This window comes from Falco biarmicus, chromosome 14 (assembly GCF_023638135.1).
Source record: "Falco biarmicus isolate bFalBia1 chromosome 14, bFalBia1.pri, whole genome shotgun sequence".
In the NCBI taxonomy this organism is placed as follows: Eukaryota; Metazoa; Chordata; class Aves; order Falconiformes; family Falconidae; genus Falco; species Falco biarmicus.
The window spans coordinates 9,195,020-9,212,742 of record NC_079301.1 but is presented as its reverse complement, the minus strand read 5'-3'; the positions used below and the strand labels follow the sequence as shown (position 1 = coordinate 9,212,742).

Below are 17,723 nucleotides of genomic sequence, written 5' to 3'. Positions count from 1 at the left end.
TCCTGAAAATATATATCTTACTGCTACACTGGGATCAGACTAGTGGTTTAAATCACAACAGGAGACCCCCAGGAACATACATAGCTATACCGTAAGCAAATATTTAGACAGGATATATACATTATGGGACTCCAAAGTTCCAGTTTTCTCCCAGTGTCTGCAAACCAAACAAATGCAGGAGGATCTGACGCTGTTGCATTACGCATTAGGAGCCAAAATTACTTCTGGTCAGCCCTTTGGGGACGGATAATCAGCAGCTTGTTCCATGCTCCCGATTAAGAGGAGATAATCCATTTCTGTACGGCTTTGGTGTCAGATCAGAGCAATTCTGGCAACGGTTCCAACAGCACACAGTGCTCCAGCAACAGCTGATGCAAACGCTCCAAAAGCCACAGGGCATCACAGCCTCCATCCAAAGGACATGCCGCCTTTTTGACTATCCTTTTGCAGCAGCAACTGCTGCAAAGGTCAAGCACATAACGGAGGCAGCATGGGTTTGCTTCTCCTCTAGGACTGGAATGTCAAGGCTAAGAGATTAGCAGCCAGAGAACCCATAAAGATTCCCAAAATGCTGGAAGACACAGTTTGCTGCTTGAGCTGCATCCTGGAGTAGCCTTTCGCAGCATGGGCATGTGTCACCCTGCAAGAAGAATGTTCATCCCACTTTCTGGGAGGCCAGTTAAGCAAAGTAAATTTGGTCTCTGCAGTATCTTACCTGCTCAGTCCCCCTACACAGCTGTAGCACAGAGGATTTCTTGTTAAACAGAGGAAGGTGCACAGCTCATGAATAGCTTTGGCTACTAGTAATGAGGCAGCCCCAAAGAGCTGCAAACGCTAAAATCAGAGCATGGGCCCATGCACAGGAAAAGCTCTGGAGGGGATCACGTGCTTTTCCAATCTCATCCCTAGAGGTCAGGACAAATATATGGGTCTTGATTGTCTCTCCTTCCTGTAGTTTGGGCACATCACATCAAAAAGTGTGGGAAGAATTACTTTGGACAAGAAGTCGTCAAACATGCAAGGCAGAACTGACCAGCTGATCCGATGACCAAACACCAGGACCAAAGGAAGGGAACACCACACCACAGGCAGCTGATCACTCAACAGCAGGCTCTTGACCAAATGAAACTACCACGGCAGTCTAGGGCACAGCACTCCAAAATGTTTGCAGAAGAGTCTGAGGACCTCAGAGGGGAGACTCCTCAACGAGCCCCAGCCACCAACAGGAGTGCTGCTGAAGATGTGCCTTAGGCCTCCAGGTGGCTGGGCTGGAGAGAGAGAGGCAGTCACTATTAAAAAAATTCCAAGAGGTAAATGATGGACGACAATAATCAGTTAATCTCTGCTTCCACCCCAGGTAAGATTAAAGAATCCCTAAATTAGCTTTGTCTGCAGCAAATGAAGATTTAGATCTGCTATTAGCAAACGCTCAGAGACAGGGCCATTAGGCTTTGGTACAAGCTGAGGAGGTTATGAATTCTCCTTCATTAGTTTTGTGCAGGGCAGAGAAACACCCTTCGGGGACAGGCTGGGCATAGTAAATCCAGCTTCTAGGAACAGTATCGCACCATCCCCTTCCAGAGTTGCCTGTCAAGGACTCCCAGGGCTAAGACCAGGATGAGACCAGCACAGGGCATGCTGCGAGGGGCTGGTGGAAAAGCCATGCAGCACAAATTAACTAGCTCATACAGGGCTCCCTAGCAAAGCTCACCCATTTTGAAGCCTTGTGCTTTGACAGCTATACAGCTCAGCTTAGCTTAATGTCCCCCTACCATCATGCAGCCCTGCAGCCATCTCTCACCCTACAAACGGGCAGACACACCTAGCAGTATGTCTGCACCACGTAAGGGATGCTAATACAGCGAACCATGCATGCTCTTTGTTTCAACACAGCATTTCAAAAAGCCTCATCGTTCATTTAAGGTGAAGTAGATGCTGCTCATCTAGTCTCTTTGAAAGAGCTTATCTATGGGCTGGATTTCATTAAGTGTCTTGTTCTGCATTTAATAAGCTTGCAAGTCCAGACACTTCTGTTCTCTCTCTATCGCTCCTTTGGTGTACCAGCAGGTAGAGACAACAGAGGTTAAGAGAGAAATATTTAGCTAGCAGATTTAGATGCTATCAAGATGATTGCGTAATTCCTCTTTGACTCATTGCAATTTCATACCCAGGGACTTCTTCGCTCACCCTAGTGCTAATCTGTTTTGAAAGAAAGGGGCTGCAATAGTGTAGAGGAGGCCCTGGGAGGTTCAAGGCACAGACTTCAGGATGTTAGTAGAAAATCCATGTCAAACCAATGACCGAACAAGGGAAAGAAAGGTCCAGAGGAGCTGTGCAGTGGAATTGTCCTCTACTACCAGACAGCGATGATGACCTATGAGCAGAACAGTCTCAGCAATCTAGTCCACCTGACTCTTCAGATATTTCCATGTGCAACCAGGTGTTGCCTCATTACTCCAGCCAACAAGGACACACAGGCAGGAGCCTGATACTCTGCTCCTCCCCTCCTGGGATGCCCAGGCACAGGGGCTGCAGTGACTGGGAGCCCTGCAGTGCCTGCAGCACCCTGCAGGAACGGTCACAACCAAGAACTCAGCAGCAAAACTGAGACACACCGCTCAGACCTCATAAGGGTGCTGTGTCTGATGCCTGGGCATCAACTTCAACTCTTTGCAAGAGGCACTGCCAAAAGAAAGGCACCCGGCCGCAAGGTGGGTAATGCTGGGAAGGGGTGTGCCAGCTACCTCTGGAGGGAGATTCTTCCTGCAGCTTCCGTGAACTTGGCATGCCCTGCAGAGGCCCAGTCTGATGGGACACCGCTGCAGATCCCAAGGCAATTCTGAGACCAGTCATTTGCCTATCAGACAGCGTCACTCGAGCGACAGGAACTCAGCCAAGACTTTGTTCATTTTGCTTCTGATCCTGCATCACACTTGAACCCTCAGCCTCTGATAAACCACCTCTATCTGCTGTACTGCTTAGCTCCAAAGGCTAAGTGAGATAGATACAAATCCTGTTGGTTCACAACACACTGGGAAAGATCAGCATTTTTGTGGATCAGGGCTGCAAGATGCGCATATTACCGTTACACGTGCTGCAGGGACGTACCAACAAAACTAACTGCAATCTTACATTAAGAGCAGAATTTTTTTTTTTCAAATGATTAATCAGAAAGGAAGATCTCTCTCTTTGGGAAACACACAGGCATAATCAGCAGATAGTTCTCTCTCACGGGATTGCAAAACAAGGCATGCTCTGCCCCCTGAGCCATGAACCATGAACTTTCCCAGCAAAGGGGGAGGCACAGCAGAATAACTACATAAAGAACAACAGGATGGGTGGTGTTTTTTGTTTGTTTGTTTGTTTTTTACATTTTATCCCAAGGAGAACAAGTTCAAGGTCTCTGCACTTACCATCAAACTTTTTGTATCGGGAACTAAACATGGTTTGTAGGTGATTGCTAAGCTCTACGACAGCGTTTCTGAAGTCGTGTTTACTCTGCTGGCTGTACTTCTCCTCCATTTCTTGAGAGCAGCATGTGTAGTCTTGAGAGCAGACTTTCAAGTGGTCACCTGAAAAGCAGTGAAGAAAACACCCCGAGTTAAAAAGGCCTCTCTATGCAAAGGCAAATAGGTCAGCTTACAAGGCAGGGGGCACGAGGACCCGCAGCCCCCTATCCTCCCAAGGGGACACAGCACACTTCCTCCCCCCTGCCACTGCAATTGATGGACCAGGCATATCAAAACTCGATTCTGTAGAGGAATTTCATAGCCACACATGCAAATACCATGCGTTGTCTTTCTGCAACAACATTATAAAGTGTCCTCTTACTTATTCGGTTAATAAACAAAACAAACATATCTTGCTCAGTATCATTTAAGAATGAGCAAATTGACCTGTATATACTATGATATCTTCTATGAAGTTTCTGCTGAGTATTTTAATTACTTCTAATTCATTCAGTGAATACACAACATAGTATCAATGGCAATGGTCCTTTTTGTACAAATAAATCCTTTTTTCTTCACAACCTGCCCCCCAGTTACCGCAGGAGCAATAATCTCTCTCAGAAGCACAGTTATCACTGATACTAAAATATACTTGTTTTATGTAATGGCTTATGAAAAAGCTTTATATTTCCCAGCTCCTACATTTACAGTTTTTTGTCATCATCCTGGGTGAAACTGGTGGATGTTTTTGGAGAATTCAAACAGACTTTTCTGCCTTCACAAATAATTCTCTCCTAAGGGTCACCTCGCAAACTGGTTTGGTCAGAGAATCATAAAGTGCTTCAGTATCTACCACAGCTCCACTTCAAAACTTCACAATTTGAATACAGGGTCTGGCCCCACATAATTCGCTTATTAGAGCCTCTTGCTGCAGTGCGGGATGAAGCTGTCCTCTTCTAGCACCACCAATAAAATGCTGCTGTCAAGTATTGTGGACCAAGATAAACTCTGTGTAGCAAACCTCAAGCTCCAACTTCTCTGACATGCCCCACAAGGCAGCACTGTCACAGGCAGGTGGGCTAATGATAAAGTGGTTCAAAATTTGGGCAAATTGTGCAAATCTTTGTCAACGCTGAAGATATGATCAAAACAAGCAGTCAGGATGAGAAACTCATCCTTTCAAGTCAGATGGTATTTTAAAAGACACAGCTTACAAGTAAGCTGCTGCCTTCTCTCCCATTTCACACCCTGCTGCCAAACCGTACCCTGCATCCCAAGGAAGCAGATGGAGAAGCGAAGGCTCATCCCTACCTGCTTATATCCTGGAAGTCACCAACAACCTTTAACTACCACCAAGGTTCAGAGACTCACTACCAGAGTGCAAAGGACTTGTCAGCCCCTGCACAGAAAATAACATCTTCACGACAGGCCGCGAACCATGCACTTACTGAAGAACCATCCTACCTGCTAGAGAATCAAAAGTGGGTTCAGAGAAACAAAAACAGATTCTGCACAGTGCAAACCAAAGCCTGCCCGTGACTAACACAAGCAGCTGCTGCTCTGTCTGCCCTGCACAAGATCTTGTAACATCATTTGCCCAGCTATTGAACCTTTGCATCACTTTGCATGACTTTATAGCCCAGAAATGTTCTATCTCTCCTTTCAGACACTTAAGGACCATTTTAAAATAAGATACAAATATTTTTTTATATATAGATACAGATATATATAGAGATAATTCCTAAGCACCCCTCCCCCTAAATCTAGTTTCCTTTTGTGCTACAGGGTTTGTTTGTTTTCCCTAGCATTACAGAGCGACCTTGACCGACAGATAATTCTGCCACAGCTGATTTATTGCACAAGACCATCCGCTGCTCTTCAATTACGGAAAGCTCGAAGTCTGTTATGGGAAGTGGCACTGGTCAGGCACAGCCTTCAGAAAACACAGACAAATCTCGCTATCTTCTTACAGATACATTTTTTCTTTCATGGACTTTGTTTCTTTCAGTCTCAGAGGAGCACCTCCAGCAGCAAATACACGGCACTAAGTGGCACAGCACAGAGGGATGCAGCTCTGTTTAGCTTGCTAACTCATTTAGAAGACTCACACCCATGATTTTCAAATCCTGCCCACCAATCCATCCCAGAGCATGCCTGGGTACTCCTCTATAAGCCTGCCTTACTAGAAAGCATTAAATAAAAAAAAAGTGCCCGAGCACCACCACTTTATTCCACTTGGAATCTTTTTGCTTCAGTTCGAATACAGGACTATGGCTCTTTGACACAACGGGAAACAAACAGCAGCAAAGCAATAATTAGAGCTCAAGTGACAGCTAGTTTCAAGGTGTCAAAATAATTTAGTTGCAAAACTCTTGTATGGGAGGGAGTATGTTGGAAATATTTCACCTGAAACCTACTTCATGATTTCAGTACCATTTCCACAATGCATGCCTGCCTTTGGTTGTCACAATTTACATACTTCCCATTCTTTTGTACTGGAGTGGTAAGCCTCTACCCTACTTGGCACATTCAAACCTACTGATAGTTGGATTTCTTTTCCTAGTTACACTTTGCAGATACTTCTGAAGTTGTCCACAGATGCCCTGGGATCCCTGAAACTGTGGTTTTAACAACTACTCTGATTTATTTATGATAAACAAATAAAACCCCACAATATTTCACAAATACAAGTTAACAGTTTTGTATCTATTTATCCTATTAAACTAAAGTTACCATCCCACCTAATGTTACAGAGCAAAGCCATTTTTCTTTGATGCCTCTCATCCCAGATTTGCATGGTGCCTCCCCAGGACATACATGCAAAGCCAAGCAAGGAGAACTCTACTGATAGTAAATCAATCTTGCACAGATTCCATTTGGTTGATCATTAAGAAATTACACTCCAAAATGTAACTCAGACATTCAAAAATGAATGACCAAGCAATCTAATTATGGAAGATATTTCTCAGTCTTGTCAGCACTATGTGGTCTTGGCTTGTGATCAAGAATTATATCTATCTGTCTGGAGCTGAGGAGCTCTGGCTACTCAGTGCTAATCGTAGGAGGATGCACTGTGTTACTCAATGTTAAAAAACAGAAAGTTTAGGGCTGTGGGCTGCATTTCTTGCAGTTTTATTACACCACAGTGGGAGATACCAATGGAGAGTCACTGAAAGACACTGGGGGCCCCAGTTTTCCCACAGGAAGGGTTGTCTTTGGCACCTACACATCCCTGAGAAGATACCCTTGCTTGAGCAAAGAAACATGCACTGACATAATTTGCAAGAAACCTGATGTCTAGCCTTCATTTTAATATCGGCCAGCAAAGCTGATCTGTTCAGCATCCATCCACAGGACTCATTCCGTGCCCGAGTCTGCAGGGAGAACAATGCAACAGTCCAGCATCCCATTGCCTGCTCAGGTGATGGATCCATCACACGCCCTTCAAAGAGCGGTTTTAGCATTGGGAACTGCTTACACCTCCACAGACAGACCCCGAAGCATGGCACTGTCAGACAACAGCTTCAAAACACAACAGTGCTACAGCCATGGTATGCAGAGGAATTAAAATGATGAAGCTTGGAAAGCAGCTGTTGCCAGTGGTCCACGTGAGCACAGACCAGTTATGCATGCAGAGAACACCAACCTAAAGCCGAGACCAAAGACAACACTCTTCATCTTTCCAACTGGCAGCTAACTCCTCCAAGGGAAAAAAAAAAAAGAGTGAAAAATACAAGCATTTAGGCCTACTTAAACAGAGATCTAATGTTTATGTATATTATGTAAAGAACACTCATGGTGTGCGCTCACTGTCAAGGACACATTCGGCAATAATTATTTCCCAAGTTAAAACTCATCAAACAATGCCCATACAAGGCAACTCTTCATCTACTGTTGAGTGTTAAAGACTCGGCAGCTTTTCTAATTTATCACCATGTGAGCACTGCAAAAATATAACTCTGCCACAGCTTCCTTTCAAGTTAGGCTTTTTATTGAATTGTTTGGCAGGGTGTGCAATCATCACATCGGGGGCTGCATGGCAAAAAGAGCTTAAGTAGCAGAGAATAACTCCAAATAAATATCTACCGCATATGCACACCATCACTGCAGCTTGTCATGCATTTACAGCAGATCTTTCCCATGGCCTGTTGCAGCAAGACTTTTTCTCTATTTTATATTGCATATGAATACAGAGGGAGAAATGAGGGACCAAAATTATGAAAGAAGCTTGCTCCTTGGCTAGTTAACAGCACACCTCTGGCGAACGGAGGCGGTGGTTTAAAGATAGAAATGCAATGGCACACGATGTTACCATCTGCACATGCAAGGAAATGTGCTCAGAAAGGTAATCTTGCAAACTTATGATTTAAGCCATTACAGAAACACCACATTTAGCAGACTCCAAGCACACAGAGTTTCTTCCAAACAAGTAACTATTTTGCAGTTTTCATCGAATGAGTAAGTGTGCAGCGCAAACTCTGGGGCTCCATGATCTTGAAAAGCAGTTCCCTTCACCAAACCATTTTCCAAGAACTTTTAAAAAATGTTGTTTCTGGATGTCTAACATGCCTTCGCAGCTTGCTTCTCCTCACCTTGATCAAGTTCATACTTTAAGTATAGCTATCAGCAAAACTAGCTAAAGTTTCAGGAGTGGTTTGCTGGGAGACAGGGGAGGTTATTTCTTTAAAAGACTCCCATACGCAGCCTAACCCTTCATTGCAGCTCAGTAAACAAGCCAAATCAGTTTACAACCTGAGATGTTACTTTTGGGCTCTGCTCCCATATGAGAAAACAGGCTGGGGCAAGGGGGACCGGTTGAGGAGCCAACCGGGAGATGAACACTGCTGGAGGACCAGTAGGCAGGGCTACCATTTCAGCCTCATGTTCTGCCTCTTCCCTCTAGCACACATGGGCTTGTGTCATCTTTAAAAGAGTTTTATGACTTCCTCTGAACCAACTACCAAAGGGATCCTGGACTGTAATGTCAGGCTCTAATCCGATTTCACACTAGACTTGCCATCTAATTATCACAGAATATTAGGCTTCCACCCATCATATATAATTGACATGCTACTGAGGCTTTACAAAAACCCCAACAAAGATGACAAGAAACACTAGCATCACCCCTGAGCACGGCTCTGCTGCTCCAGCCCCACATTAACAAGGGGCAAGAAGAAAGAAAAGCGTGAGCTTGCAATCAACTCCAGCGGAGTCATTGAGACAGACAAGGCTGCTGAACCATCCACCCAATCCGATCACTTTTAATTGTACCAAATATACCAAAATCTGCCCAGTTTTCCTGGCTACAAAATGAGCCAGGGATGCTCGGCACCTCCGGGAATGGACCATGATCTCTTGCTCATCTGCATCAGTGCCGCAACTTCTACAGGCTATCGGCACAACCACACACCCCACAGCCACCACTGTCCCAGCCCTGCAAGGCAAGGCTGGGTCACTCAAATCACTGCTTATGCTGCTTTTAGATATCTGCTATCAAAGAGCACTACTAAAATGCAGATAGCACCTTGGCATATAAGTATTTCCAGGTGAAAGGACACTAGGCTGCAAACACCAAAGGGAAGAAAAAAATCCTGCTCAGAGGTACACTGCAAACTCAAAGTGACCCTACAGCCTCCTCCCCAGCTGTCACACACGCACACTGCTTGAAGGCATGCTTTTTACCTAGCATAAACAGCAAACTTTAATTTTTAGTTGATGACTCTCATCGGAGTATTCCTTTTTCACCTGGTGGTCAGTCTTCCGCACTTGCTTTAAAGCTGTGCTGTTGTGGGACTTGTTTATTTTATGGGGAGAATACTCCTGTGGAGACAGTCACGTGCCAGCAAGGAGAGAGATAAAACAGCACTGAGGTCCTGCATCCACGAACGGCAGCAGAGTTAGAAATTTCTAAGCTCACATCCTGCAAACACAGCACTGCTGGTACCCTATGGTTGGAGTGTGTCAAACTGGGGTGCGACATTTGGAAGTTGTATTTCCCTCAGTGCTCCCAAGCACACGGTGCTATTTCCAGCCCAAACCACTATTCCAATTGCACACTTTGTGGAGAAGTGCTTTGAGCAGCATCCTTCCCACATCTATCACCATCAGACACAACGTAACATATCCCATTTCCAGTACAAATCATTTCCCATCCTAAAGGCCACCACCATGCAACCAGTCAGCTTCCCCTTCTCAAACACATTTCCAATTGCCATTGGGATCTCAAACCCAAAAAGCACCAGAAAAGAGTGAGCACCCCATGTACCCATACCCAGGTCCTTGCTGTGGAGGTCAGCAGCCAGCATTGCCTTCTAGCCGGGCACAGGGGCACCAGCTACAGAAGCCCTGGCCCTGAATTCAACCATCATGGATACCTGTCCCCACTCGCACCCCTTTCTTCCAACTGCCCAGGATTTTTTAGGCCAGAAAACATCCTCATGTGCAGTTGGCTCCCAAAGCTAACTGGTAGGGTTATGGAAATAGTGCAATTCGGCAGCATGTGCCAGTGTGCAGCATATTTAACATCCCACTCAATTAGCAACCGTTTCATATAAATGGTTTATTTGCCTTATTAATGTTAAAGCCACTTGTTTCCCCTGCGCTTCCACTTAGGTTATTAATCAATGTGCATTTTGGTTTTCTGCTGATTACTCTAATGGCGCAGAAGAATTCCTCAGACTCACAGGGAAAGTTTATAATATTGAAATGATTTTTTTTTTTTTTTTTTGCAAACTTGTCAGGCAGTCAAAATACACTCTTTGATACGCAAACCAAAGCCCTTTCACCTACGCTTAACAACCGTGAACTATTTTCAGTCGAGCTTTACTGCATCTGTTAACTCAGCTGCTAATCCATCTTGCAAGCGCAGGGAACACCAGCGCACACAATATCTCAGTGACATATCTCCCTTCAACACAACAAATAATCCTAATTATTTCTATAGTGCGTACCTACAGTTACTTAAAATATCGTACACAACCAAAGTCTGTCTGGCTTCTGTTTTTCCATTTCGCTTTGTTGACAGCTGCGGGTTCCCAAATTTACTGCCAAGAGGGTCAGGGACTGAAGAGAACAAGAGAGATTTATATCCACGTGTGTACATTAAGCCAAATGCACATTAGGAACCTTAATTTTCCACTGGAAAGAGCAACTTAGGACACAAAAAGGGCTCTTGCCTTCCACCCATTCAGGTCCAAATTAGTACTGCAAAGCTGGTCTTAGAGCTGATGACAGAGTCAGGACCGAGTCTGGGCAAACACAGCCCATTGAGGCCAACCAGTGTGATTTTGGGACATCCCTCCTAGGGGGGGAAGACCAGGAAAGCCCTTCCCACGCTCCTAACGCAGCTCTTCAACCGTGAACAAAAAAAGACCAAGACCTTGTCTCCACTCTCCACAGCGCTGAAGAAGCATCACTGGTCAGCTGCAGCCCCCTCCTGCCCAGCTCTCCTACTGAGGTTGGGGCAATAGAGAGGTTCAGGTGGATGTCCCCAAGGACCAAACTCGAACTCCCTACAGTGCATCAGAGCCTGGGACTACACCCTTTGCAGGTGATGTCCAAGTGAAGAGGATGTAGGGTCTCACCTTCAGCAGGGTTTTAAGAATTCATTTAAAGTTAAAACCCTACTCACCTGAGGAAAAATACCATCACCACCTCATTTCCACAGTGTAACAAACAATTTCCTTCCTGACAGGGTGGCCCGAATACTGCAAGGTTTTACACCCTGGAAAAATATGCCACGTTAGAGTGTGTTTTCATTCCAACAAACAGGATATTGAGTCAATTAGTGGCACACCAAACACAAACCAGACAGATGAAGATAATGCATTTCTGCAAACATCAAAAGAATGAGAAACCACACAAAGACCTGAATATACAAATAAGGCAAGAGGGAAAAAAAAACCCTACATAATTAAAATTATTTAAACAAACCTGGAGAGTAAAACAGCTCTGGTTAACTAGAGGGCTCTCCCTGGCTCTAGCCAAGACAGAAACCTTCAATGAAAACCAGGAGTTGTTTCTTAATTAAAAAAACAAAACAAAACAACCCTATTTGACATCACTGAGTGAGAACTTAGGAAATGCAAATTCTCTTTATTATCACTGAATTCTTTAGGCATGAAATAGTTTTTGTAATGTGTGTCTGCCTACATGCACTAAGTGAGACATGTTACACAACAGACAAGTTATGCTGAAAATTATCTTTGCTTTTTTTCCATTTCTCTGGCAAGGAGGATGGATACACAAGGCACAAGAGAGATCCATCTCCAGGATGGCCGAGACAGGTAGTGCCCTGTCCCTCCATCAACCAAAGCACAGCTAGAAACCCCAACACTTCCAGTCAATAATTCTGAGTATATGTAAAAGGTAAGAATAAAAGTCATGACAAAACAAAAAAAACCAACCCTGCGCAGAGCCATTGATCAGATGTAAAAATTCAACAAAAAAGTCATCCAGCACATTTTACAGGGATAAGCCCCAAACACCCCACCAAGTATAACTTCATGCAATTAAAGAGTTGGGGGGGGAATCCATTAGGAACAGCAAATACACAGAATTACTGAAGCTTCCTGCACAAGGAACAGTAAATAGAAGAGATCTGGATGGAAGACAGTTACTTTCTTGGTAAGACTTCTAATTTTTTCCTCAAACTCCCCATTAAGGCGGCAAAACAAAGCCAAAAAAACCTGCCTCTTTGGTTTTTTCCATAAAGCTTCAGGCTATTTGCCAAAAAAGCAGCTTTTAACCAAAACAAATTCCACCACAAACACTGTCATTCGGACTGGAATATTTTTCCTTCTTAACAAAATATTGTCTCCCTTCAGTTTCAGCCCCTCCATCAGGGAGGCTGCCTGGTGCAAGAAGGCGCCACACATGGGCAGGCAGGAGAAGCAGGAACACACCACTGGCAACTTTGCCAGCAATGTTTCTTTTTTTCCTTTTCAAACATAGCCGATTCCAGCATCAATGCACAAAAACACGTTTCAGAGCCACACAGTAGTTTCTTGTGAGATGCACCTCACCTATTTGTGCCAACAGACTGGTCATCTGCTGGCAAGTCCCAGATCTGGCAGTAGATGACCCTCAAAAATTTCAGCAACATTTTGAGGTCATACAGTCCTAGTGATTCTGAGGATTATGCTTTATTTGGAAAAAAAGCCAAACAAATGACCAAAACAAAACCCCTCAAAGTAAGGTGTTCATGGTTTTGTGGAAGCACTCTGTCTGACAGAGGTCTCTCCAGTTGAGAGCTGCACCACCACAGAAAGTTGCAGCTCTTTCCTAATGGTGGAACCAGCACATTTCAAAGCAAGAGCCACTGTCTCAAGGTGCTGGTGCTGTGGCTGTGTGGTCAACCTCCCTGAACATCCCACCTTTCCAATGTCGCCAGCTATGCAGGGGCTCCACAGAAGTGAAGTTTTCCTGCTTGTAAACGCAAAAACAAGCATGAACCATTGCACAAAGCAAAGCTACCATTTCCACATGTTAAAAGCACACCAACAGGAATAGAAGTACTAAGGGCATGTGAGCTGGAAGCTATGACCCAAGCAAAGTTTTTAAAAAAATGCACCAAAACTTAAAGATGTTTTTAATTCTTTAAATAAGAAGCAAAGCTTGTGAAATTCAGCCACAATTTCCTGTTTTTGACTTAAGATAAAATTTAAAAAATATCCCAGGCTTTACACAAACAATAATCTAATCTATAAATTGGAATGCAAGAGATGTTAATTAAATTTCAGAGAGATTAATTCTGTATTGTGGGATCCAAAACAGGCACTGCAGAACCTGCTGCAATTCTGAGACCAACCTTACACAGAAGGGAAGGGGAAAAAAAAAAAACCCACCCCAAAAACCCGCAAAACACAACACCAAGCTGCAAGCAACTCTATTGAAGAGCAGTATACAAATAAATAGGCAAATATCTGGGAAGTTGCAGGGTGTTTCTCATCCATGAGGAGACACCTTTTCTCCCTGCCTTGGGTGGTTTTGGACAGGGAGGACAGCGGGTGGCATGCAGGGGCTTGGTGCAGAGCCAGGACCACCTGAAAGCCCTAGGTAACACGGACAGGTGGTCTTCTTTTGCTCCCCTTGCAGTGAGTGACAGCAAAACCCACACAAGCCCCTCGCTCTGCACAGCTGCCAACAGCAGGACTTACTTCCCACCCCGCACAGGCAGCCTGGACCAGCACCAGACTGGACCAGTCGGCAGAGCACCGACTCCTTCTTCCCTTCCTCCTGCCACCCCACGTGCCACCGGCCACCCACACAGGGCCACCCACCCACACTGCAGCACCCGGCACCACTGATCCCCAGGATCCCATGCCGGGAGCAGGGGTGGCGAGCCAAAGTGAGCCAGAGTATTGCCTGCTTGGGGTTTTTGGGGGGCAGTAGTTCAGATTTCTGGTAATTGAAAGCATAAACAAAAAGATGAAAAGCTTTAAGGGTTCGGGTGTAGCAAAGTCCAGCTATAACCCAACAGTTGGCTCATGCCAGGGAAGTGGGCACTCTCCCCTGTCTCTGCTCATGCCCCAGAGGTGCCCTGTGAGCTTTGGGCTGCTTCTGTCAGGAATGGCTGAAGCCCAAGGGCCAGGGAGGAACAAGTTCGCTCACGCAGGTTGCCCATCCGCACCCGCCAAGAGCCACAGACAGTTCCGCCCCATGGCCCTGCCCTGCAGGTGCCACAGCCGCCACCCAGGCAAACAATGGAAGGGTTTACCAGGCTGGGAAGAGCCTGACACCAGCATTTCGAGACCAGCTGGGTGTAATGTTCTTCCCAGGCCTGGTCTGGAAGAGATTCGCTCTCACCCAGCAGCACCGTGTCGGCACCCGGAGCCGTACCCTTATCCCGCTGCGCTGCTGGCCTGGAGGGCCCAGCCTCCACGTGCAAACTCCACTTTCACAGAAATACAACGTGATCAGCTCTTTGATCTGGCGGCCCAGCTCCCTCAGGTCCCCCTTGATGGACGGCTGGCTCCAGCCAGCATTTCACGCCCCTTTGGCTCGCCAAGGACCAACCCTGAGGGCCTTCGCTCCCCAAATCCCCCCTCACTCAAGCTGAGAGATACCCATGGCCCAAGTAATGAGCCTGACCTGCGAGGGGCTGCAAGGTTCCCAAAACACCTTTGACAGAACCACACTGTTTCTGAAAACAAACTCCCTGGCATGCAACATCCTCCAGGGAGAGAGAGGCCTGCAGGCAGCTCCAGCGCAGCCCCGGGCCGAGCGTCCCGCCATCGCAGGACGTCAGCTCCCTGCACAACCTGACAGCTGTGCAACGCCAGCAAAAACAGCCCGGGCATGGCGAGAGCCGATCATCTGTAGGATGTTTCCCACCTTCTGTAGAAATATTTGCTTGAACAGCCTTGGAGTCTTTAAGGAAGAACTCTACCTTTTTTTTCTTTCCCTTTTATCCCGCCCTTTCCTATCCACTATTTCCATTTCTCCATACAGCCAACTAAACCAACCTGACCCACCCAAGCCCTCCACGAACAGACCCAAACTACCAACCCTTCCCCTCGCGGAACAGTCACCCCGCGTGGCCACATCCTGCTGCCCCTCGTCAGACAATTAGCCTTAATCCTCGTTAGTTCTGTATGTTTCCTTTAAATCCTGTTACCACATTCCTCCGCGCACTGGAGCGCAGCTCAGCCAGCCTCGGCCTCCTTGGTGGCGGCGGCGGTGACCTCGCCGTGCCTCCCGGCTCCTGACCTGCCGGAGCTGCACTGCTCCCAAGGGCTGAAACACTCCCCAACTAATCTATCTTCACTGATTAGTTCTTAATCAGGAAGGCAGACATGAACGAAAGGTGCAGATGAAAAGAGAAAGGGGGAGGGGGGGGGGGTCAACAGGAAAAAAAAAAAATACGGTTTTCTTCAAGGAAAGGTTCCCCTTTGCTGCTGCTTTAGGAGACCACTACGAAAACTTGCTCCAAAAGCAGCGTTTGAAGTGTAGCTACTTTCATATTTATAACATTTGAGTCACTCCAGAAAACCTCTGCCAAAGCAGGCCAAGTTGGACTACTACATTCATTTATTTTGGAAGTTTATCCAAGCCTTGGTTAAAGATAAACAGCGCGCTTGGATGTGAAAGAACATCAGAGCCGGGCTGCCAGAGCAGCGGGGAGCTTCCAGCCGCTTTGATAGCGCCAAGGCACGAGATGGTATCAGCGCAACCCAAAATGTACTTACTCCTTCCTGGAGAGGCACGGCAAAAAGCACCGGGAAGTTACTGCTTCTCCTTAGGAGGCATGCGTGCCATACTAACGTTATGCAAAGGATTCAGCTTTGAAATCTCAGGCACAATCAAGGCATTTAGACCTGACTCATTAATGGCTTACAGTTAATAGGCTGGAGCTTTAATTCCTCTGTCTGGGGGCTTGGGGGTATTTAAGCCAAATCTGTAAAAAAAAAAAAAAAGTTATATATATTACAGCTGCACTATTGATCTCTTACTGCAGGTAGGAAGCACCTTCCAGTCCAAAACACCCTAAAAACCCAAAGTAAAACCAGACTTTATCAGGTCTCCACTGATTCCTAAACAAAGTAAGTGTGTCAGTATTCCTAAACCTGTTTCCAGCAGGGACATGGAAAAAAAGTAATTGGTAACACATCTTAACGCTCACTACTCAAACACGCCCAAGGAAAATCCTCCATGAAACAAAGGTTTTACAGAGTGTAATTCTCTCAAGAGCAGCACCTGCACTTCCAAGACTGCAAATTAAGTCTTTCAACTGAAATTTTAAGGCAACGCCAACACACCAAAACCCTGGATCTTTCTTGTGAAAAGCTGATCTAAAAACACATGGTTAACATATTGCCAAATTTGCGAGACACCCCGAAAGTGACGATGCGAACTTTTGGGACTTCAAATAAACAAATTTGAACTAATCAATCTGGAAAGTCTGTTTTCTATTTGTGGCTTCGGGTTTGCTGTTTTATGTTTCTTTTTTTGTCTTCGCTGTTTGTTTGCTTTCAATTACCCGGGCCCCTTCTTATCCTAACCTCTAAAATTCCCTGTGCTGTGTGCCGGCCGGGAGGCGGGCAGCAAGACACCATAGTCATGCAATTCCAAATGTGAGCTGGAGGATGAGCTGGAGCCTGCTCCTTCTTCAAAAGCTGCTGGTTTTGCTCTCAAATGAACATTATTTTTTGGTGTGCATCCCCCACAGCAAGAGTATGGCACTGGCAGCTTGGCGCCCTCTCCTCTAGAGCAGGGACTATTTGCTGTCTCCCAGGTCATCAGGAGGTAGCAAGCAAAGCTTACCAGATGCAGGTTTTATCACCTCAAGTGGAACTACTATTTTCTTTATGGGAACCCTGGTTTTTAAGGTTTTATCAGATCACTGCGATTACAAAAGCTTCACTTACATGCTCAAAAGCTCCTATAAAACCTCTAGTTCAAGGTTTATTTGGTCTAGGTGGTTTTCAACTTGGAGGAATGACTTGCAGACACAAGTAATTTGTCCTGTAAGCTTTGACTGACCAGTCGCTCCATGTGCTTGAACCACGCCTGCCTTCTGAGCAAAATTCCATCAACTCACTGACCAAAAGGTGTTCTTTTAAGAATATGTTAAAAAAAAATGGGGGGTGGGGGGGGGTGGGGGAAGACCTTGCAGCAAAAAGGAAGTTTCAATTACTTTGTGAAATCAAGCAGAAAAATTAAGATCCAAGCAAACTTTATTAGCTCTGACAAGCAAATGCTGATGCCTTTGTTTCCGATGTGTGCAAAACTTTTACTAAGGAGGGAGGAGTGTGTGGCTTGGGGTTTGATTTTTCTTCTTTTTAAACCACAGAAATATGCTTGGTTTTTTGTTTTGTTTTGGGGGTGGGGGGTGGGGGTTTTGGTTGGTTTTTTTACAACGTGCTTTGCTACAACTGGGTTTTGTAAAGGTATTCAAACAAAGGAATTGGCACAGAGCTATTACTAAGCAGCTGATTCTTCTCTAAGCATCCACCAACATTTCCATATGTCAATAGTACTTCGCAACCACATTTATCTATCTAAGAATCCATATTAATAAGCCCTTCCCCTGCCTGCAGAACTTGCCAAGCAGAGTAACAGTGCAGATAACTTAAGAACTTAGAGCAGGTTAAAAGATTCCAGAAAAAGATATACAAAAGGCCAGATTTTTTCAAATGCATTTTGCATCCACGCATTTTTTTTTCCAAGGCAGTTTGGCTCTTATTAAGCATTTCAGTTTGTTCAGTTTGTGGTCTGCGATCCAGGGGCGACTGGAGGGGTCTCTGGAAGCGTACACAGAGGCAGCAGCCTGAA

At 45.5% G+C, this 17,723-nt stretch overlaps 1 protein-coding gene across 1 annotated transcript in view; it reads right to left on the bottom strand.

Annotated features, from left to right (window-relative positions):
- Positions 1 to 17,723, bottom strand: part of GPC4 (glypican 4) — a 69,699-nt gene that overhangs the window by 34,243 nt on the left and 17,733 nt on the right. The window contains exon 2 of the mRNA XM_056359807.1: positions 3,414 to 3,572. Within this exon, the coding sequence (XP_056215782.1) occupies positions 3,414 to 3,572 (159 nt within the window). The remainder of the gene's footprint in view (positions 1 to 3,413; positions 3,573 to 17,723) is intronic.